This window comes from Argiope bruennichi, chromosome 2 (assembly GCF_947563725.1).
Source record: "Argiope bruennichi chromosome 2, qqArgBrue1.1, whole genome shotgun sequence".
NCBI lineage: Eukaryota > Metazoa > Arthropoda > Arachnida > Araneae > Araneidae > Argiope > Argiope bruennichi.
In genome coordinates, this window is record NC_079152.1 from 7961823 (window position 1) to 7986790 (window position 24968).

The 24968-nt window shown below is 30.8% G+C and overlaps 2 protein-coding genes across 2 annotated transcripts in view; both read left to right on the plus strand.

The window, feature by feature from the left end:
- Positions 1–24968, plus strand: part of LOC129956628 (neuroendocrine convertase 2-like) — a 316381-nt gene that overhangs the window by 277982 nt on the left and 13431 nt on the right. The window contains exons 4-9 of the mRNA XM_056068563.1: positions 8227–8335; positions 9348–9385; positions 11359–11435; positions 20019–20107; positions 20951–21126; positions 23415–23627. Of these exons, the coding sequence (XP_055924538.1) occupies positions 8227–8335; positions 9348–9385; positions 11359–11435; positions 20019–20107; positions 20951–21126; positions 23415–23627 (702 nt within the window). The remainder of the gene's footprint in view (positions 1–8226; positions 8336–9347; positions 9386–11358; positions 11436–20018; positions 20108–20950; positions 21127–23414; positions 23628–24968) is intronic.
- Positions 14764–16980, plus strand: LOC129956634 (suppressor of fused homolog). Its single transcript, XM_056068570.1, has one exon. The coding sequence runs from the start codon at positions 15143–15145 to the stop codon at positions 16589–16591; it is 1449 nt and encodes a 482-aa protein (XP_055924545.1). The 5' UTR covers positions 14764–15142; the 3' UTR covers positions 16592–16980.

The window sequence follows — 24968 nt, forward strand, 5'->3', positions numbered from 1 at the left end:
TAGTTAATGAGTAGCGGTTAATGAATAATAAAGTAGGATATGAATGCCATTCATGAATAACATGAGCAGCATTGGGACTAAGATTCCCTTTTCAAGTGCACTTTTCTACTTATGGAGTCTGTATTCTTGACATGTCTCTTTATAAGCTAGAGTGTATGATTTTAATTACATATGTGGGGAAATCTGTAGGCGATAAATTTCATGCAGATGACTTTGAATCTAGACCCTTCATATGTCTTGGAATGTCAAGCACGCTAGCTGAAGTGAGTGCTCATGATGCCTCAGATTCAAGAATGAGTTTTTGCTCAGAAAAATTGATGCGTTGTGTGCTAGTGAAATGTAACGCCAAATACTCCGAAATAGAGGGATTTTAATTCTTTTGGTGTGTTTATCTATTGTTTCCTTCCTCTTGAAAGGTTGGATGTCATTATTCAACTGATATTTTTGCTTCAATTAGTTGGTCTAAAAGTGATTGGTGAAGGAGTCCACATTCCAAAAGGTTCATGCGCAAATTTAAAGCGGCTCGCGCTTACAGGTACAAGCCTTTCTTGCAATCAATCATGGGATCAGAAGGACCAAAGTGGCACTGTTACAATTGCCTCTTCATCGGTGATTTAAGATAAAGAAATGTGAATACCGTGCAATGCATGGATAATGGAATGCCAGTTCACAATAACGCAGCATAAAAAATCCAGTGGTCCATAACTTTTTAAGTTCTCTTTGCATCCTGAATATCAGCAGCTGTCTAATTACCAAATTCAACTTTCAGAAGAAAAAAACACTATTATTCCCTTGGTTTTTGTAACTAAATATTTTGAGTTCTCTGAAGAATTTGAATTATTTGAATACTTTGAATTATTTGAATTTGTGGAATACTTAGACAATAAACTTGGTCTGATTCGACTTTTCAAAAGGCAAAATGAAAAAAAAAATCATTGACCAAAATATTTACTGTAACTAAGGTCTGATTAAACCCTGATTTCTTACAGAAGGGGAATTGCATTACACATCTACTTTTTTTTTTCGTCATAAAATATCGAACAAGGTTTCTGTATATTTATTTCCCTGTCAGTTGAATGAGTACTCGTGTAAAGATAAATCTTTCTTTAATAAATTGAGGGGGAAAATATATTAAAGCTTTGATACAATATACAAAATGTCACTACAACAACTATGCGAAACACTATAAAAGAATGAAAAAAGAAATATTAGTTCGTGGATTTTGATGAAAAGTAAAAATTACTTGAAGAAGGACCTATTTGAGGAAATCGATTAAACAGATTATTCTGGACTTGAGGCTGCGGAAATCCGCTCTTAGTTATCTTGCAGAAATTGCACAAAATGTCCGGTTTCGTTTGTCATCACCAGATTCTTTCGAAGTCGCGGGTGGGTTTGCTGAAGAGAAAAGATGGGCCATGCCCAGTTGCAAAGATTATATCTTGCTTGACACATGGTACTGGTTTAAAGGAGACTTCGAGTGTGAATTAGTATATATTTCTTCCGATTCTTCGCGTTATCGCAGAAGGCACGATTTGTTTAGGGACCTTTTAAGGAAGCTTGGATATTGTACAAGGAACCTGTCGAAACCACCTGATTAGCTAAAGAATCTGCTGCCTCGTTGCCGTTCTACATGTGATTTAACCCATCCTAACTGAGTAGAAATATTTAATTGCGAGAGTAGATGCAGAGTGAATATAATATATACAGGAAATTACTATGAGGACTTTCAAATAATGCCCCAGTAGCTAATCTTTAAGCAGTTAGAGATAAACATATATTTCCAATCAGGAATATATGCCTGCTATTTTGTAAGTCATGTTTTTAGCGTATTTCTCAAAAAGGACGAAACTTAAATTTTATGTAATCCCTTAGCCCTATTAATCATCTATACATAGTATAAAACAAGTAATATATGAAAAAATATTTAAGTCAATTCCTACTTAGGTCATCATTTTTTTTTATTCTAGTTACTTTTTTATTAAATTCTGTTGTGTTTTTTTTTCCACCATATAAATGAAAAACTTCTTTTCTTTATGTTTACGTTAGGTTAGTGAATATCAGAGAAAGAATATCCACACTTTCTTCAAATAAGAGTCTTCTGCTGAGCGAAGTAATCGTCTCTCTTTAAATCGCACTGCGATTGAATTACAGAGATAGAATGAATCTCACCTGTCTGTTGACAGATAAAGACATTTAAATTTGAGACACAGGAGAAAAATTAAAAGGACAAACGTTCCTGATATTTGGTCCAAAAAGGAGTATACCGCTCTGGATTTCGATTCAACAAATAATTTATCGCCAAATTTTAGACAAATGGTCCAATATGGCGAGAACGGCAGCAATAGGGGGTAACAGTAGCAAAAGCGCCACCGAAAAATTACCATCCTCGCAAGGCGCAAAATGACTGTATATCAAAACTTAGCCCAGCTTTAAAATTGAAAGATGAATCAAAAGGCACGTGTTTTTTACAAGGGAAAATTTAAACCATTTTAACAGTCTAAATAAGGAACAGTCATACAGTGATATGATATATGACATATGATATACAGTCATTTTCACCCAAAAAAATAGTTTATCGCCAAATTTTAGCGAAATGGCTGAATATGGCGCGAACAGCAGCAATAGCGTTTCCAATCTAAAGGTTCCGAGGAACACTGCAGCAAATTATAGAAATATAGAAAAAAATTAATAAATGTAGTAAAATGAAATGCATGCAAAAAATTTAATCGAAAATAATGAAAGTAAGAAGAAGAAAAATATACAGCAGGAAAAAAGTCAAGGAAAATAAACAGGAAAGATCAAAATACAGTAACATAAAAAAATGGCGGCCATGTAAGTCCAAACAAAGCGTCACCGAAAAATTGCCAACCTCGCAAGGCGCCAAATGACTGTCATATCGGGTGGAGGCTAGACTTAAGTCTAAAGCTAATTTTTCCTCTTAGATACTATGTCACGAGCAACGCTGTGCGGGTACTGCTAATATTCAAACTTCCTAAAATTTTAAAAACAAATGATTTTTCTAACATTTTTGAGTAATTATATTTTTAAATTTTTCCCAAAATTTTCAAATTTTTCCCTCTCTAAAATAAGCATAAAGATTTTTGGCACTTTTCCGTTAACGCGGGCTCAAGCGAAAAATCTCCAAATAATGTAAAATTCCGCCAAATTTCTTACGCCAAATTCGCATTTGGTTCACAACTGGTGACATTTGCGCCCGGCTAAGTACCAGAATTTTTTATTGAATTAGCAATAAATAATTTAATTAAAATGACATTCATTGAGTAGATGTGGAGATGAATAATACATGCTTTGCGTCTATAGAAACTCCATTAAAGGAAAAACATTAGAGTTTCTGTTCACTTTAATTTAAAAAAAAATGTTTTGCATCCACTTTTCAGCCTTCAAATACTTTAGATAATTTCAGTGGCGAAAAAATTCATTTAGGTGATCTTCAGTAGAACAAAAACACTGAAAATGAAGGCTGCGACACTTTTCTTTTCTAATGAAAGCAACTATTTTGCTTAATAGGCGCCAAAACTGTTTTATTAAATATGACTAAAAGGGACTGTATAAAAATTTCGTAATGTTTACAGCAGTGCATTTATTGACAAAATGAAATTCTTTATTTAATTCAAAGTATCTTTTTCCAAGCGGAGGCCAATATGGGACCGCGATTAAAATGAGCATCTCTCATATGTTTTATAAATAGAAAACTGACTGTTTGTTCTATCCAAAAGGATTTCGAGTTGACAAATTTATTGCGTGGTCTTCAAGTCAAGGCACAAGTTGCGGATGTGCTGTGATATACGGCGTCTTCCTCTGTAATGGACTTCTTAATAGCCTTTTCCCTTTCCAAATTACACAGAGATCTTTGTTTTTATTTTTTTTAATTCCTTTTTAAGCCGATGTGAAATTCAGCAATTGGCATTTAGTATGATGTTGGGGTTTTTTGTACTTATCGGTCTTTGAGCTTTTTCAATTTTCCACATGCAAAGAGAAAACACTGCAATCGTTAGAATATTTGAAGTGGAAATATTGATTGATTTCCACATTTTAGGCCTTCCTGAGTCCAACCTAGTCCTCCTCCCCCCCCCCCTCTTTTTGCAATATTTACAAATCCGAATCTGAGTCCAAAAAAATACATTTTAACATGTTTTTACTGATTATCACTCTCTAATATGTCTATTTTGTATCTATGTTTCCCGATCTCTTCCAATTGAGCAATCCCTTTTGAATTACTTTCCCAATGAATAATTTGCAACAATTCAGAATTTAATGGCAACGCTTTTTTGTCTATCTATTCGGCATAAATTTTGCACTGCATTAAAACCTTCATTGCCGACAGATGGCGGCATGTCATGTCGTTTGCTCAACTGGAAATAAGTTTAAAATCGGTTGTAACATTTCATACACACAAAATTAAAAAGCAGAGAATTACTGTTTAAATAAAAAAAAAACCAATATACTACATTTCTACAACAGATTAAAAAATATTAATGATTTACTTATTCAGTTAAATTCATGTTTTCCAGTCTTATCAAATAGCAAGGTGAAATTTTTAAAAGTTTCTTCTTGAAAATCTGTATTTAAAAGCCTAAAAAGTCGATAATCTGGGCGAACATGCTTGTTGGCAACGGCGGCTAGTTTATTTTAAAATTTCTTGCGGCAGATTTCAGCAAAGCGAGTCGTCTTCCATTTCGCATTTTTTGAAACCTACGCCTTGTGAAAAGATTCTCTCCATTCATTACAACTCATCCACCTTTTCTTTGGCGGCGGAGTGCCGCCATCCAATTTTCAATCAGGAGCGGAAAATAGATCTTCCTATAACGTGAGTGTTCTCCTTTTGACTCTGACTCAATGCGGTGGAGAAAGAGAGCTTTTCTCGTGGACGGCTTCGTTATACCTCTTCTCACGGATTTCCATGTTTTGCGCCATATAATGATAAGATAGTAACCAAGTTTATAACCACACACGTTTTTCAATTTTTACTTTCTCCTACAATACCTCTTAAGCTAATTTAAATTCTAATAAATTTCCTAATTATTATTTTAAATTACCCCATATTTCTTTAGTCTCAAATGTTCTCTTATTTCCTGATCCATATCCCACCGTTTTATTTAATTATTTCTAACTGCTGACTTCTCGAGCTTCAAGGCAAAGATAAAAATCGCTGAGGCCCACGGCATCATTTCCTCTCCTCAATCAACACGCGACAAAGAAATCCCTATGAAAATATTTTAGTATAAGCAATATGGAAAAAGTTTCTCACAATTTCCCCCAGTGTCTCGATGTCAACTGGCCCGTTTCATTGCCCCTCTCCCATGCAAAAATAAATTCAAGTCAATTCCGAATGAGTCTTCTTTTCGGCCACTCTTCCGAAAAAACTATGTTACATACGTATGGTTGTGAGGAATCGATGAGTATGAATGTTGACGGATCAAAGATGAAAATCGCTTCATTCCTTCCCCATCATTGATCTGACTTGCCGACTCATCACATTGTTTGTAACGTGCAAGAGAGAAAGAAAGCCTCAAAGCACTTTGACTAAATCTCCACATTTTAGAGCTGCCTCAGACCACAAAACACAGATTGTCTGTGGGCAAGTGAACTCAAATATGCTTCTGACTAGACGAATGAAATTTGATGCGTATACTATACATCAAGTTTCTGGATTTGAACGAAATGTGAACAATTCGAAATTTTGAGCGAAATGTGTTCTATAGATGGTCCGTCCCTTCCGCACGATTCACAATGCGCATTCATCTTGCAACCGGGCGGTGTACTAAATTTCAACAAATCACAGCTGTGTTTTCGTATAATTGAAAAGTAAGAATGCAAACAAATAATGCGTTTCGAAATCTATGTGCTGTTTCTTCAAGAGTTATTGTCGTCTGATTTTGTTTATAAAGTTATAGAAATGAGTTGCCTCTATTGAAATTAGGAAATAAACTCGTTACATTAACATCAAAAAAAATATTTTAATTTGATTTTTTTTTTTTTTTTTTTTTTTTTTTTTGTAAAACCATTGTGAAATTAAGATCTTCAGTTTTCAGATGAATAAATTAAAATTTTTGACTTCATCAAAATGCTCAAAAATAAAAAGCAATATTTCTCTTGATAAGACATATTAAAAGAAGTGACTGATAAATAGACTATCGAAAACACTATTTGCTCATTCTGCCTTCTTTGACTTCCCGTCCTGATGTGGCGTTGTAGCTTGGAAAGGGAGTACCAGCTCCGATATCATCCTCGTCATTTGACCTTGGTTCAAAATGACGAGGTCCGTCCAAACATAGCCCTAGTGTTGTTTTAAAACGGGACGTTAATATAACTAAATTAAACTAATTGACTTCTCATAGGATATAGAATCTTCCCACTTAGATTTATTTAAAAAGTTTTAATCTGTTTTAAAACAATGTCTTTTCATATGTTACATATATTTGTTATACAGCTTGCCTATCATCACCTTAAAATTATGAAAATAATTTGTTAGGATTTAAACAAATCTGTTTATTCTGCTGGGATGAAATAAACTTAACGTTAGAAGGTAGTTTCGATTTAAACCAACAAAAACAGCATTAATATTGCTCAATTGGCATCAACTATCCGATGAAACATGATGTGTGTAATGAAACGTTATCTTGGACGATAAAAATTGTATAAAAATAAAACTAACTAACGATAAAAATAACTGACATCTACGAATGTATTCAAAAACTAGAGGGAGTGGTTTCAGAATGCAATCTTAAATGAATGCGAGTCTCCAAAATTTCCTCTTATACTCTCTAATAAATTTTCGATATCAGGAAATGCTTCCCATGGCAAAATAATAACCTTTTGGCTAGAATTTGGCATTTTTACTGAATACTTGGCGAGTTTTTTTTTCGGGGGGGGGGTAATCTGACATGTGGCTAATAATATCCGAATACCGAATTTGCACTTTAGACGCGTTTTAGTAAAACTATTGAAACAAACATTTGACAAAGAGTTACACTTACACTCAGAAAATCCCATACAAAATTTGATATCTGCCTATGGCATAGAAAAGTCTAATACCCAAAATTTCAAAAGCAGAAGATATGCAAAGAAATGTGCTGAGCTGAGCGTCCAACCAAAAGAAACATCACAGACTCAGAAACATACAAGAACTTGAATCGGGAAATCGGGATGTTTGGATTACAAATCAAAAATCCTGTGGGAAGATAAAAGCACAGCATGCTATTCCTCGATCTTACTTGGTCGAAACCCCTAGAGGTGCCATCTGGTGCACTCGTTTTCATCTTCGTCCTTCTTCTGGACTTAGGTGATACAACGAGAAAACCACCAGATCTCACAAAGGTTATTCACTTCCAGAAGAGATGACAAGATCTCCAAATCTGTCCCAAGATTCATTTCCTCTGCAACTAACACCGCGACAAGAAGTGAACGAGCAGAGCGACCCTTATGTAAGCTTAATTTGTAACTGAGGGGTTAAATCATTTTTTGTAAACATTGTACATAAAGTTTGTTTGTAAAAAAAAATGTTGTACATAAAATTTGTAAATAAGATAAAGTTTTTACATAAATAATGAACATAAAATTGTTTGTAAATCTTCTATTGTGGTAACGTTATATATGAGGCTGTTCTTGCATCTTCGTCTTGTTCATAAATATATCTTAGGTTTAACCACATGTCCTATTTAATTCTAATTGAAAATGATCATAAAACAGAAACAGAATATAAGTAATTGGGAAAGTAAGAAAAGGCTTTAAATTACCAAAACAAATTAAACACTCAGATTTGAGGGAAAAGATGCGTTCCAGGACAACTGCTTTTTTAGGCAAAACAACAGCCAAATCAAGAGCAAAATTGAAACTTTTCTATCGGGTTTGCCCCCTGGTTGGTTTAAATTGCTCCTGATCCAGAGTGGACGAACTCGTTTGCCAATAATTTATTCGTTCCATCATTACCTAGAAATTATATCTTCAACCGATTGATGAAACCAATAACCAAATCAGTGGAAAACCGATTTTTTCCCATTCGTTCATAATGATACTTCGGCTGTCGAATAGCCAATAACCGAACCCATCAATCTGCAAAGAATCATGAACAGATCCGTTACCGAGTCTGCGAAAACCACCTCGATGATTTTTACACTGTCTGTATCGGAAATTGTGGCTGTAACTAACCACCTCAAATTGATTCTGTTTTTTTTTTTTTTTTTTGTTTTTTTTTTCTATTTTTAGAAAAATGTTGGTCAGAATGGTGGCAAACCGAAGTTGGATCTGAACGTAGAAGCTGCCTGGGCTCAAGGATACACTGGAAGGAATATCACAACAGCAATCATGGACGATGGTAATCTTATATTTAATATGTTGTATAAACGTATACATAAACATATATACGCATAATATTTAATACATAATATATTTATTTAATACTTAGACCACCATAATATTAAAAAAAATTTAATGATTTCTCTTTACTCTTTTGCTTTATTTTCTTATTTACAAAATATTCAAAAAGAATGTAATTTTCAAACAGTTCAACCTATTAAGGAATCACCTTAATCTTCATATTAAGGAATCTCCACGAGTTCGAAGAATACTTATAGTTGGGATTTATATTTGTAGTTCAAAAAAACACAATGAACTACAAGCGAGACGCGGTTTATTCTCACCAAAGTTTTAAATCTTTTCTTCCCCCAAATTTAGACTAAAATCAGAAGGAAGAGTGCCAATTAGTCTGCCAATGTCCCTATTAACACGAAATACTGCACGATATTGCTTGATGTTCGGACAATATATATATATATATATATGATTAGAAGTTAAAATCGATCTGTCAAAAGGCACGCATGTCTATCTATGTATCTATATCAAATTTGGACTAAACAGATCAAAAGGAAGACGTCCAGATTGCAATTTATATTTTCTTCACTGAACTGTGAGGCCCAAAAAATGCCGAACAGTGGGAACGATTATTTATTAATACCGCATAATATCGATTACCTCCTGCTGGTTGCATCATCCGGACTTGCGATTCACTCCTTGATTCATTAGTCAGTATACAAGAAATTCGGTTGGATATTTCCGCCAGTGTAAGATCCAAGCTTATAATTTGGACAAAAATAATGTTGGATTGAAGATTGATACTTTACCAAATCTCCTCATATTAGCGTTTTACGACTTTTATCCCATATTTAACTTTAAGGAAGAAGTCTTGAGCACTCCGTCATCATCTCCTTCCATTGTCAGCATCTCTTATTTTTTAACCCTATTTATGTGTAGTCACTCATATCCATAAATACTGCATTTAATTGTTTTTATGTTTCCAGTGGCATATTGAAATGATATTTTATTTGCAGGCGTGGATTACATGCATCCTGATTTAAGAGAAAATTATGTGAGTATATGATTTTTTTTTTTACTAAAAGAAACGAAGTTAGTAGTTACAATAACACATATCCTCAATTAATATAAATTGTGCATTTAAATATTTTTCGATTAGGCTTAAAAACTCAGTGCGACATTCAAATAATAACTTGCCACTTTTCGTAGATAGATTCAAAGCGGCTAAACCCATCGGTTGGCAGTCATCTTCGGGCTTAGCGAAAATTTTGTTGGCTTGGAGAAAATACCATTTTGTTAAGTGTAACCAATTATTCCTTATTGAAATACAAAAATGAACTGCCACAGTAAAACTCATTCTAAAAGAAAAAGATGCGAGTAAGCATTTTTCGATTTAACAGAAAAGCTAAATTTTTGTCAGTTAAATTTTTTTGAACAAATATTCACCAATTTCGATAATATATTTGATGTAGCTATGGTAGGCTGCCATCTTAATGTTTTTTTAACAATTTATGAACTTGCCGATAGGTCAGTACTGTGTTTTTAAGTCTAGTCCATTCTTCTATGTTTAAGGAATAAATATCAATGCAGTAGTTAGAAGAGCCTCTAAACGTTCATTGCCAAATTACCTCCATGCATGTTTAAGTGAAAGTTCTCAGAAAATTAAACCCATCATTATCGTACTGAGTGTAAAAAATACATCATTTTTACTTTCTCTTATTTTTAATCTCAAAAAGTCGTCTTTGATTACTCTCCACATCTGACAGAATTCCTAGAAACACATTTTGGGAAATAGGTCTGTCTGTCGATTTGTAAAAACAATGAATCAAAACCACAAAGAGATATGGATATAAATATTGCCATGTGATTGTTTCGTAGACTCTGAACGAATACCATCAACGTGAACTCTTTCTCACCTTCCGACCAAGCCCGGTCTTTTTCCTCGTGAACTGAAAAAACGCAGAAGTCTAAATAAATGAATGAAAATTAATTGATAGATTTATCATTAAACTTCAAATCTGTTTCAAATTATGAATTCAATCCGCACAAAGCGCGAATGCCGGTTTTTCTGTAGAGTTGCGAGCACGTGTATGGCAACTCTACAGAATTGAATGACAAATTAAATTTGGTCATCCATCTTGAACCTTATCAGCAGAAGTCACGCAAAATCTATAAGCAATGTTTTATACTTTCTTGCGTGAGAAAGCATTGTAATCGTCAAAAAAATTCGAATTCGTGGTTTAGACGATTCTTCAAGTTTTAGATCTTCCCGACTTCAAAAAACACATATTTGGTTTTATGCCTGTCTATCTGTGACAAAGACATTTTGAGCTAAATGGATAAAATGGGATATCGGTCTTTACACCAAATTTGTAGATTTCTATTAAATTTTGAGCAAACTCTGTGGAAATCTGTCTGTCTGGCCATTTAAGTTTCCACGATAACCGCAAAACGAAGAGAGCAAGATCGATAAAATTCGGAATGCGGATTTAATAGCTTTAGCGTAGACAGGCACTTGTCAAATTTCAATGAGGGGTTGAACTTTTGTCAGTATGTGCTATAAGAAGCATATAAATACTGTAATTCAAAAACTCAATGACATTGTAGCTCCGTGCCAAATTTTGGTAACACGCCTCTTAAGCACAAATTCGGTTTTCGGATACTCATACCAGGGAATAATCTCCAAAATACTTACCAAGGTGCTCACGCCAAAGATTCGCAAGTATTATGCGCCGTTCTCTTGGACAACATATTTGTTGGAGATGAAGTTTGGGGGACCACTCCCTTCGTTAAAATCTGAAATAGCCTTAGAATCCAAAAGCAGATTTTTCACTCATTTTCGGTCATCGGACGGTCAATCTTTATGGGCAACCGTTTCGGGGAAAGCACTTGACATTTAATTTCAGCTGACCGTATGTTTACACATACCTTAATGATGCCATTAGATCTCATATCGAAAGACCTCAGCAAAGAATATCGTCGTTTTCGTCATGAATAAATAATCTTTGCATTTTCTTTTTCCCACAGAATGCTAGAGCCAGTTACGATTTCAGCAGCAACGATCCGTACCCGTACCCGAGATATACTGATGACTGGTTCAACAGGTGAGATTTCTGATTTTTTGAATCGGTCGAATTTAATTTTAATCTTTATAGAGTAAGATGCCAAACTCAAATGCTAGAACAAGCGACGCAAGTAAGGTAAGGAGAACAGTTTTTCTTGAAACTTAGGTTTATTTGGCACAGTATGGAAACAAAAGAAGAAAAAACAAAGATAATGTTAAAAAAAATAATGTGATTGAAGTCTTTTTTTATTTTTGACATTTATTATCTCTTTTCTGCAATTTTTCCTATTTCGAAGGATATCTAGACTACAGAGATTAATTTCGATGCTGATCTAAATTGAAAGTCAGTCATTTTTCTATCTTTTTTTCCTAATTGAAAATCATGTTTCGAACGTTTAGACTGATAGTAGCGGATTCAGGACTAAGCATCTACCTATCCAGACTAGCCTCAAAAAGAACCGCCGGCAGAGCATTTTTTTTAAGTGCTATTAAACCAGTCCCAAAAATAATCTTGTAAACGATTCAAAATTTACAAATTAAAAAATATTTTTACAGTATTAGAACCTCCTTACGGCTTTAACACTTTGATCGTGCTCTTATTTTGTTTTATTACGTCCTCAATAAGCACCGAATATTTACTTAAATAACAACTTGTAGAGTCGTGGATTCACACGTCAGTATAAACATATAAAGTTTCACCAATTCATTAAAATAAATCACAAGCCTCTTGATTAAGATTAAAAAATATATATGTTAGACCATAAAACAGAACTGACAAGCTTATTAAAAGAATGTACATGATTTGCTCTGTTTAGGGCCGCAAAACATGGCAATAACTCCGCATGTGTGTTGGTTCAGGAATAGTTGTGAAATCTCTGAATATTACTTACAAATCGGAACAGCATTGCCTCTGTCTGCAAGCGGTCAGTAATGTGATTGCAGAGAAGACAACCATTCTTTTTTTTTTTCGACAGTTTAAAATCTTCCAACCTTGTTTCAAATTCGCTTCTAGGGCTTAAAAATGTGTTCCTCATATTTTTAATACGATGAAATTTTTCTAAACTTGTTTATTCATGTTGAGTGTGATAAAATGCCTTAAATATTCATTTTTGATAACTTTTCTCAAAGATCGAATTTCATTTGCATATTTCATTTTGATCAGACAACTTTGTAATGATTTAATATGTATACCTTGTGTGTGCGTGCAGACCGTTTGAACTACAATTGGCACGTATATACCTTTAGGTGGTATATACCTACAATTGGCCCGTATATACCTTTAGGTGGCGGAGAACATGCCCTTCGGAGTTTTTTTTTTTTAAATTTCAATTGATTAAAAATTAAACTGAATTTTCGTGTAAGTTCAGAAAATATTATTGCACAAAAATGAATTTTACACAGCTTTAAAATATTAGAAACTGTCTTTGTAAAATTATTTATGGCTCGTTTCAATAAACACTATCATAGAAAGGAGCTTCTGTTGTTGCTATAGCAAAGGCGGAGAGGGATAATGAGATGCATAATTAGTTTGTACGTTTTAAAAATCTTAATATTTAAATAGATTTCTTCAAATTTTATTCACAAATATCATGAAGTGTGAAGAAATTTTCGTGGCAATTAATCCATTCGTTATTTTTTTTTTTTTTCATTAAGAAAAGTGAGTGTTGGAAAAGCTACTTTGTCTCTAGTGCGGATATTTTAAGCTATTTATTTGTTTCCAATCTCATTTCTACCTCCTTATTAAGTTGGCTCTAGAACAATGTCCAAAAACTATTCGATTCAACTGATATTCTTATTTAAATTTTAAAAAAGGATTCAGACAGCAAAAAAAATTTTGTATTTTATGATATTTTATATAAAAAATATTTTTGCATTGAAAGTTTTAAACTTGAATGTATCTAGCTATTTACTTTATTTCCAATTTGAATCGAAATAAAGTCATGGGAAAGATGTACCGTTGGATTGTATCGGTACGTGCTTCAAATGCATAGCAGAATACTTTATAGGGTTTTTATTTTATTGCTTATTTTTGTATTTCTTTCTTTCCTTTTCTGTTTTGTTGGTCACACAAATTATTTCAATGCATTGGGCAGGCAATATCGAACAGTGTAAGAGAAGGAAAAAAAAGTTTAAAAAATAGTTTAATTTAATTTTTTACTAAATTATATATATATATATATATATATATATATATATATATATATATATATATATATATATATATATATATATATATATATATATATATATATACCACCGTGAGTTGAAAAGTTTAATTTGGAACGTTAAAGGCTACGGGTTTTCACTCAGAAAATGGACCAACGATTGAGTATTAAGGTAACTCAATTAGATCTGGAATAGATTGAAATTAAAAATTACATTTTTAAATTTTTAAAAAATATCACTAAAGAAGTACGAATTGCACTAGAGGGAATATATGAGAAACGCTTTAAAAAAAAATTTGAGTTAATTTTTAAACTACTTTTTTTTTGAAAAATAAAAATTGTGGTGTGGTAATTGAAGTAATTTCTATTAAATTCAAATTCCCGAAATGCCCAAAAGATTTATTCTAAAAAATATTTCTTTATAATTTCAAATAATTTCAACATTTAGTTACTGAGAAAAACAAAATAGTGCAAGTTAAATTTAAAATTAACATTTTGCTTCAGCTTGAACTGTTTTCCATCGAAAACTTCCAGCTTTTTTTATTGTTTGTTTATATCTTTGGTGTACATTAAATAAATTTTACTAGATTTAATTATATAAAATCACTTTTGGATTTATGCTTTAAAAGTTCATTGTGAATATTTATAAGTCCATAGAGTCCAAGACCTGTCTCTGCTAATAATTATTAATGAAGGAAAACATTTAATGCTTCCTATTATTAGTTAAAAATGTACGTAACACTCTTTGAATTTCATAAATCTGTGTGACAAGAAAGATATAATGCTAGAAATGAATTAGGATGTCGAAAATACTACGCTAGATGGCAGCACAGTATTGCTCTTGCATCCATTTTGTATGACGTCGAGAAGACAATTATTTTTTCATTTACTCTGCCTTTCTTGAAAAGCTAAGGAAGTTCTTTAGTATCTCAAATAGAAATCCTAATATTTATTCTAAATCTCACTTTACTTTAAACCTCAAAAAACCACAATAATTGTTATAATTTAACTAAGGAAAATCACGTCAATATTTTATTAGCATGTTTTAAAATAAATTAGGTAAATGTATAAATAATAATCTTAAATAAAAAATGTATTTACAATGAGCTAATAAATGCACACACGATTAAATTTACTTCATTCATTCTTTGCTAAAATGTTGATTGCATACTTTTCGCATTAACTGTAACTGTAACGTCAAAAATCAGTGGTATATTTTACATTCTACAGGAGTTGCTTGTGAAATTGATTGAATTTTATTTTTTAGATATTTATTTATTCATGAATGATGGAACTGTTTTTACTTTTCAGAAATTTTTAAGTGTACATAACTGTGTGTGTGTTTTTGCAAGTCTTATAATAACTGCTTTATTGTTTTCGAAGTTTCACAGCGCGTGTTGTGTGTCAAATGCATTGTTTTGAGTTGGATACCTAGTGATTAAAATGCCATTTAATTTTATCGTCTTAATGAAATCTCCTAAATTTTGGTATAATTGATTATATGTCCTTTTCGGGGACTCTAGGTTGTGAAATGGTATTTTAATTTAGTAAAACTATTGTATTTCTGTTTGGTGTTCTAATTATGGATAACAGATTACCTATGGCTAATAGTTTGCCTCCTCGACCGCCAGTGTTTCGAGGCTATCCTCCGATACAAAGACCAATTATACCTCTCGGACTTGAAACTCTTTATACTATATGCAGACAAATATATCCTGATCAGCCAAATCCTCTCCAAGTTGCAGCTTTGGTTAAATATTGGCTTGGAGGACCAGATCCATTAGATTATATTAGCATGTACTCTAATCCAGGAAATACGTCGGCCGACATTCCTCCACATTGGCATTACATTAGTTTTGGCCTTTCTGATCTTCATGGAGATGGCCGTGTCCATGAAATTTCAGGTGTGGGTACCCCAAGTGGATTCGGCTTTGAGTTGACTTTTCGACTGAAAAGAGAACCAGAAGAGAAAGTTCCGCCTACATGGCCAGCAGCTATTATGCAAGCTCTTGCAAAATATGTTTTCCAATCAGAAAATACTCTTGTTGCTGGTGATCATGTTTCATGGCATTGTCCTTTGGATAATAGTGAATCAAGAATTCAGCACATGCTCATGTGTGAAGACCCACAGCTCGGTACTGTGCAAACTCCATTTGGATCAGTCACATTTATACAAATCGTTGGTGTGTGCACTGAAGAGTTACAGGCAGCTCAAGGCTGGAATGGACCTGGCATCATTGATCTCATGAAAACAGTCAAAGGTCTTGGTGGACCTTGGCTTGTGACTGACATGAGGCGAGGAGAGACTATGTTTGAACTTGATCCAAATGTCCAAGAAGCTGTGGATCATGGTGTCGAGACAGATGGTTCAAACCTCAGTGGTGTTAGTGCTCGCTGTACTTGGCAAGAAAAAAAATTAACTCCAGTTGATGACAGTGAAGAGGCAGATTTAGAAAGAGGATTTGCCCAGATATCTGTTCAAGAATCAGAACAAATCAAAGCTACTCTGAAGAAAGGTCTCCTAGGCACAAAATCAGTCTTGCCTCCAATTAGACCTGGAAGTAACAGCAGTCGATATTTTGGTATGCCTGGAACGGGAGACCAGAATGAAGGAGCGTCGCGAAAGGAATCTTATGATAGCAACATGAATAGTGAAATTGCTTCACCTGAATTATTACAGACCAAGTTCCTAGAAAGTGTGCACATCCAGTTCAATTTGGAAGCTGGAACAATATTACCTCTAGCTCTTAGAGGAAGGCTGAAACATGGTCGGCATTTTACATTTAAAAGTGTGGTTGGGGATGTTGCCATTACACTTGTCCCACTCAGTGTGTCTGGTGCATTTGTTGATCTTGAGCATCCTTATGCAGCTCATGGACCATGGTTACAAGTGCTTCTAACAGATGAGAATATTGACCACATGCTGGATGATCTGGTAGCTATGTCCGAATCGGATGCCTTATCTTTTCCCAAAACATTTGAATGGTGCAACAAAAGACTCATGGTTACACTTATGCATGAGGATTATTAGTCTGGATTGAATAAATAATCAAAATATTATGGTTGAAGGCTATATTAAAAAATTAGATAGCAAGTAATATTTTAGGGCAGAATCCATTAATTTTACATTCTTAAATAATATGTTGGAAAGTCAAAGTGATTGTGTCATTATTCAACACATTTCCTTTGACTTATTTAATTGAAATCCATTTTATGTGTTATGAAATGCTATTATATTTGCCCATACTTCATAAATTGATTTATGAAGCACAGCATAAACTATATTTTCATCGATCATTTATTTGCAAAATCTTTGTACAGAGATTTAATGCATGCCTTTTAAAAATGTAAGAAGTAATTTTAAAATTTTCTTAAGTTTGTAGCTGTATTCATTGACAGAATCTTCACTGTTTTTAAGTTTTTTTTACATTTGAGATTCTACATTTAGGTATTTTGTAAACATTATTTTTTTCCCTATATCATTGTAAGTAGTTACAATAAGTTTGTATTTTCAAGAATGTATCAATTTCTACTTAAGTATTTTTTTTTTTTTCATTTTAATTGATAAGAGGAAATTAAAAGCTTTTTATTAATATGAAGTATATGATCAATAAGTTTGCTTTTGTTGATGATAAATATATATTGCTATTTAAATGGATGTGAAAAAATGTTGCATCTATGTAAGCCATTGTAAATAGTTAGATACCTCAAATAAAAGTTTGATTAAAATATCTTGTATTTGGTGCTTTATTAAATTAATTGTTTAGAATATTTTGGATGTGGGGCTTTGTTAAATTGATCATTTGATTTGAATATATAAGATTTGTAGGCTTATTCAATTAATATTTTTATAAGGTATCAAATTTTGTTTGTTTCGTAAAATAAATAATTACTAGTAAATGAGCCAATTTAATTCTTTTGTAACTTGAAACATCTGCATTTCTATGAAAATTTTTCTTAAAGCAGTGGTATATGGAATTTGCTTACTTAGTCTAATATCAAAATGAAGTATAATAAGCTAGTGAAACAAAGAAGTTGCATATTAATGTTATTTGTTGATAGAGACTAATAAATCCAGTTTTATTGCAATTGATTTAAAATGAAACTGATTTGTTTGATTTTGATTAGGTAAATTTTTCTTGTGTATAAACTATTGACTTAAATATTCATCCAGAATATTGTTGATTCATACTCACTGGAAATTCAAAATCAACTAGGATTAGTATAAAAAAGCAATTCCTGTCTGCAAAAAGTACTATTATTTTGCCAAAGTGTCATTCGTTATCAAGTTATTCTATTAGTAGCAACATTCAGCACACAGAATTGATGATGTAAGTATTCAGATTTGGCAGATTCTTATTTGTGGGTCCATTAATGAGGTAAACACTCATTTGATAGTGGAAGAAAAATTTAAGCAGCAAATAAAGTTCTCACAATGATATTAGATGTTTTATCAGTTTATTCTTTTATCTCACTTTTTTATTTGTGTTTTCTTTTATCTTTTTATCTGTGTCTTCTTATATCTGCCTTATTTTAATTATTTAAAATAGAGGATTTCTAATTTTAAATCATAAATAATGGAACCCTACTATTTATTTGATGATTAAATGAACTGATTGCCAAAAGCTCTTAGTATAAAAATATATTTGTGAAGCTACATCTTTAAATATTTTGTGCTTAAAAATTACTTAGTAATCTCTCATTTAAATGGGTAGCAATAACCTACCTAATGTTTATTGCTACTTATGCAATATGTTCAGGAGACTTCCCCCCCCCCCATTTAATTAAGAACTATTTATGAAAGTATTCTTAAAAATATACTATGTTTAGTTATAGTCTGATAATTACATATTTTAAAATAACTTATTAATTAACAAGTTAAAAATATGGTTAGTATCAAAAATTAACAGTAACTTTCCTAACATTTATTATTAATAATATTTATTTCGTCAGACTTTTTTATGAGGGTAGAGGACTTAATATAATTTAAAGTTCCTCAGCATACAACATTTGATGATATTTAATGATAGCATTAAGAGAAAAAAATTGAGGTTAATGATACTAATCTAAAGGTGGTGTCATTAAGAAGTGAAATTATTTTTCATTGATGAACACTATACATATTGGCACTTATGAACTTTTTTTTTTTAATTTCCATTTACAATTTAAGCAATTTTTTATTTTTGATACATTTTTAAAGCATAATAATTTTTACATATATTAATTTAAAAAATTAAACTAGGCTAGTGAAATTCAGATCCCTTAATTTCTAAGAAATTTTTATAGAAACTCGGCTATTGAAATTTTGTACCATGTTAAAAAAATTAATATAATTGAATTTTTTATGCTTATTGTAGAATAATGAATTTAGAATATAAGCATTTTTTTTCCTTTACAGTAATAGATGCATAAAAATTTGATGATATAGCTGTCAATATGATAGATATACAGATTATAATCAATTTAAATTTTTTATTGAAGGGCAGGATGCTCTAGTTTAGGTATGAAAATTTTTTATTAGTGTAAAATATATTGAGGTTAGGCTCTCCTTAATATATTCATTGAAATAATATCATATATTCATTTAAATTAATATATATGTGTTTTCATAAAAGCCCAATAAATTTTGTTACTCATTTATTAATTAAATATTTCATTGCATTGTGTAATGTATTTTAGCAATGGTATGCATTTTGTCATAAAGAAGGATAACAATTGTGCAAAGTACTGACAGGTGAATTAATTGTTTATAATGCATTATATAACTGAGCTACATCTCAGATTATTCAAGTGGCAGCAAAAACGGATAATAATTGTGCCATGTTTATTTTTTTATTATTATTATTTTATGATAGTGTATGGTTGTTTAATCCATTAACTGCTATCATTCCCATTTCAGGATTTTGGTATTTTGCATGCACTACTCGTCACCAAAATATATTTGGTATGCTTTACAATAAGCAAAAAAATGAAATTCTTTTATAAATTGAATGGAACAGAACAGTAATGAAACATTATATATCATTTTTTTTTGTTTGCTCTCCTTGTTATAATGAAATACCATACATAAATATGTAATTTAGAAGTATATTAACAAAATGTTACTTAGTTTTTTTTATTGAAATAAAGATTTATTTTGATTTTTTTTTTTTTTATTGAATCAATAATTTTTAATGATATCCTTTTTTAAAAAAATCAAATATTTTTAAAACAAATCATAATTTGAATATATTTATGCATTAGGCACATTTTTGTGCATTTATATAACTTATCTGGCCAAAAATTTCAAAGCAAAATTTGGCAGTTAATGATTTAGTATTAGATGGCACGTATTGTGTATTCAATATGCAACAGCAAAGAGGTATAATACTTGTGCAATTTATTATATGCATATTATTGTTTGTTGAATTAATGATTGTGTGATTTTTTATAATCAATGTCTGTGTAATTAATTTTAGTCATGGCACGCGCTGTGCAGGAGAAGTTGCAGCAAAGAGAGATAATGGAGTTTGCGGAGTTGGTGTAGCTTATGAATCTAAAGTTGCAGGTGACTCTCTCTTCAGTGATTTTATAAAATTTATTTTTTATACAGTTTTATTCAACTATAATGGTTTTATGTTTATAAATAAGGAATTTTATATTTATATTCTCGTCCACTTTCTGAAAATGTGTCTTTTATACATAACTATGTTTTAAAATATTGCACACTTTTTTAATATTTTCAGAATTTAATTATCAGTAAATCAATTGATTTGATTCCATATAAATTATGCCATCTGGTATTGAAGTTAAAAATTGATTTCAAAATATATATAATAATGATTTATAAATAAAAGAATAAAGAATCCAAATTAATTAAATTTTAAAAAAATCTACATTTTATTGTGCATGTTTTCTCAAAAACTGTTTCTATTCCTATTTAGTCTGTTACAGCCACAATAAATTTTAAGCCATTAAAATATATGATATTTTGAAAATGTAATTTGTAACTCTTGTTATCTGAGGAATTATAGAATTAGATAACAGCTTAAAACTGGCAATTCAAGTAATACTTTTTTTATGGTTTTCAATTCTATAATAAAGAATTTTAAAATGTGAATATTTATTTAATAGCACATAAAATGACATGTTGCTAATTCTTTGTGCTTTTGGATATTCAGTTCTATATAATATTCTGAAAATTATATTTATAATTTTAACATTTGAGAACTGACAAAAAGAAATAAGGAAAAGCTTAGAAATGGTAATAATTGATATCCTTTTAAGTTTTTAATAATATTAAATTTTAAAATGTAAACTCCTGTTAAGTAGTATGTAAAACGGTAAATACTAATTTTTTATGTTTTTAGGGATACAGTACAGGGTTAATATATTTTTTTTATGTTTCTAGGGATACGAATGTTAGATCAACCCTATATGACAGATCTAATTGAAGCCAATTCTATGGGACATGAGCCAAACTTAATTGATATTTATAGTGCAAGCTGGGGTCCTACAGATGATGGGAAAACAGTTGATGGACCTCGAAATGCGACTATGAGGGCCATTGTACAAGGTGTAAATGAAGTAATTTTCGTAATTTCTCAGTATATAAAATGGACACCTTACTTCATAAAAGCAGTCTTTTAATTATTTTTTCTAATCAGTTTTTTAAAGGTAGACTACAGGACTTGCTTCAGAATTGCATTGTTGGAAATAATTATTCATATCAATTTATTGGTAGACCAGTAGTTCTTATATGACCAGTAGTTCTTATTTCATCATAGCATTAGTTTTTCAGTAATTTGGATTAATTTTTGTAATAGTGAGATTTGATGTAATTTTTGTAAATGATTTCTTAATTTGTAAACTACAGAACTTCTATATTATACAGAACTATTCTATAAAAGCGATATTTAAAATGGCTTTACATTTAAGAATGTATTTGGTAAGAAACAGTGCCTTGCTACAGCTGTTTATTTATTATGATTTTTTTTAATATTTGTTATTAATGCTGGTAACTGCAAAAACTATAGAAAATATATTTAGAGATAATATAAAATAAATTGCTATGTTATCAAGTTTGTCTTGTTGGAGCTCCATGAATGACAAAATGGTTACACATCATAATTTAGAATAGCAACTTATAATTTGTAATTTTAGGAAAAGATTAAATATAGATGAGCATATAAAACTCTAATGTCAGGTTTCGTGTAAAATTTTTTGATCAAATCTACTATTGATATATAAATTATTTATGGAGGAAAGATGGATTTAATGGGATTACTTTGTTCATGCCTTGCTATTTTAAAACTGGTTTCAATAATTTTCTATTATTTTAGTTTGAAAAATCTCCAGAAATTTTACAAGTGTAACAAAGCCTGGTTATCTAGATTTGAAACAGGAAATAATTTTGAAAAATCTTTAATCCACCAGATTGCCAATAATGTGGTTAATCCTTCGTCTTTTTACAAATGGGAAATTGATATCGATATTTAAATTGCAGCTCTAGGGTCTCCCCCCCCCCTCCCTCTATAGATAAGAACAGCAGTACCATATACTGGTGTTTTGAGCAACTCAGTATGAGAGTGTAATTTTGAAAGAACTATTGAATGTTCTTGAGATAAATTCTGAAGTATGTGCAATGTAGAGTTGATTATGCAATATCCTCCTTCTCAGATATCAGAGGATATTAACAATCTGTATTGTTGTTTCTTTCGAAAAACTTGCAACTTCTTAATATGATTGGCAGAAGTGACTTCTCAAATTTGGCAAATGTTCATCATTACATGTCTTATAATTGATTTATAGAGCAGAAGCGTAAGTCTAATTGATAACTTACTCCATTGAGCAATTAAGCTGCTATATTTAATACTCATTAATCCAGCTCTAGTAAAGGCTGCTTTAATATGACTATCAAAGGTTAATTTTGCTTCAAGAGCTAATCCTACATATTTATATTCATTTACCCATATGATAAATTATTGAAAAATTTGAATTGGGCTAAGATTTAGCATTTCTGGGGTGGGGGAGTGTAAAGGAGGCACAAACATTTATTCACATTTACTTTTATAGTCCAATCGATGAGCTAGAATTGTAAATATGTTACATAATTGTAAAGATTCAGTGACTGTAATCAGATTTTTACATTGCATTGGAACATTGATAATAAATACAAAAATTACTGAATGAAAATATTCAGTTTTAGGAATTTCATTGACATAAATATTGAACATAGTTGGAGGGAGCAAACTTCACTGTGCACAGCCTGTGAGGATTAGTTAGGAGGATGAAATCATGTTGTTGTACTTTGAAATTATAAAAAAAAAAAAAAAAAAAAAGATAGATATGAGGGTGAAATTTTAATCATTTGGGCTGCAATTGCATAATTTTGAGAAGTAAACCATTGAGCAAAGTCTTTGGCTATGTTTAATGCACCTATGGTTTCAGACTTCACAAAGAATATCATGAATCACTTCTGTAACAGAAATTAGCTGGTAATTCATTGAAAGATTTTGCCTAATTCTAAAATGTTCAGATATTATGATATTATTATTGCTGAGAAATTGATTCAGATATTTGAAAAGCACAGAATCACACACTTTGCTAATTAGTGAAATGGAACAGAAATATCGAGGTAAGTTTAAGTTGGAATTTGGTTTTGGACCAGAGATAGCCACAACTGTTTTCCAGTTATTCTAGAGCTAAAACTATTGTTATTTTTTTTTTTTTTTTTGAATAGTTGTATAAAAAGTTGAATTACTTGAAAAAATTATTTTTTAATTACAAAATAAAGAACTAAATAATTATAGTTTACTAAGAAGACAATATATTAAAAATAATATTTTAAATAATTTATCTGTGTTTTTCTTGAGGGTCGACGAGGACTGGGTAATATCTATGTTTGGGCTTCTGGTGATGGTGGGGCTGATGATGACTGCAACTGTGATGGTTATGCGGCTAGCATGTGGACGATTTCTATCAACTCTGCTATCAACAATGGAGAAAATGCTCACTATGATGAATCATGTTCTTCAACACTTGCATCAACTTTTAGTAATGGAGCTAAAGATCCACACACTGGAGTGGTATGTTTTTAGACAATTTCATTTATTTTTATTTATTTTATATTTGTATAACCAATATAAATTTGATTCCTGTTTTTTGAAATTTTGGAGTTTATTTAGTTGGTTTTTAATTCCTTTCTTAGTGATTTTTGTACAGTTATGTGTTTTCTATAAAATACAGTGATTCAATATTTTTAGAATTGAATTATCAATTAATTGAATTCAATTTTGCTTTTATATGAGCAAGTAGTACCTGGTTGTGATTTCATTAAAAAATATATAGTAATTATATATATTTTTAATCAACTTTATGAAACACTAAAACATTAGAAAATAAATAAAATTTTTACTTTCAAAACTGATTAAATATTTACAACTGTACTGTTTAAACTAATAAAAGTGCATTTTTACTAAGTACTTTTATTAAATTTGTTTAATTTCTTGTTTCATGTTTGTAATGATAGAAATTTTTAATCAAATTTTCATTTACAGCTAATTTGCTAGCATTTTGAAATTTGTAAAAAAATGTGTTTATATCTATGTTTACATATTTTTTCAAATGCAATATTTTCTAAATTTAATTATTAGTCTATCAGTTTAAATTAAGCTTTATTTTCTACTTACATAACATATATATATCTGTAGAAAGTTGTTAATGTTTTTTAATTGAAAATCATTTATGAATCTTTCCAAATGTTTAATGTATATATTTTAATGCAATTGTTCTTAAATTTTATTTGTGCTATTATAAAATGTAGCATGTGAATTAAACTTTCCAAAGGGCATTTTGATATATTTTTTTTAATGTTCTGCTTTTGAGGATTACTTTGTCTGAAGCCTGAGACTATGGGAAACTTAGCACCATAATTATGAATATTTAAATGTCTTTGATGAGCTCTCCAATTAGAACTGCTTTCCCATAATAACTCCAGAAACAATAAAAAAATATATTTAAAGAAACACTTTTACCTTATAATGTGCTTTTAACAATCAAATTAATTATTATTTTAAGATAATAATATGCCAAAACCTAATATTAGAAAGAAGACATGTTTAAGTTCTTGTCAATTTTTTCAATGAGGCTGAAACCTAGATGTTTCTTATTTTCTTCATCAATTCATTCATTATATATCCAAACATTTTATTAAAAGTATGTTTTAAGCAGAAATCTGTTCATTATAGAAAAGTAAGCAGAATCCTTGTATCTTGATCTTTCAAAATCAAGGATTAAATATTTATAGTGACCATGAAGATTGTTTGAATTTCATTATAATAAGGAAAATATTGTTTTAAAATATGCTTTCAAAAAATCTCAGATTGATTTTCAATTAAAACTAAGTAAAAAAAAAAATTATGAGTGTT

Coding starts and splice junctions, on each gene's coding strand:
- LOC129956634 (XM_056068570.1), top strand. CDS start 15,143: ATGGATAACAGATTACCTATGGCTAATAGTTTGCCTCCTCGACCGCCA.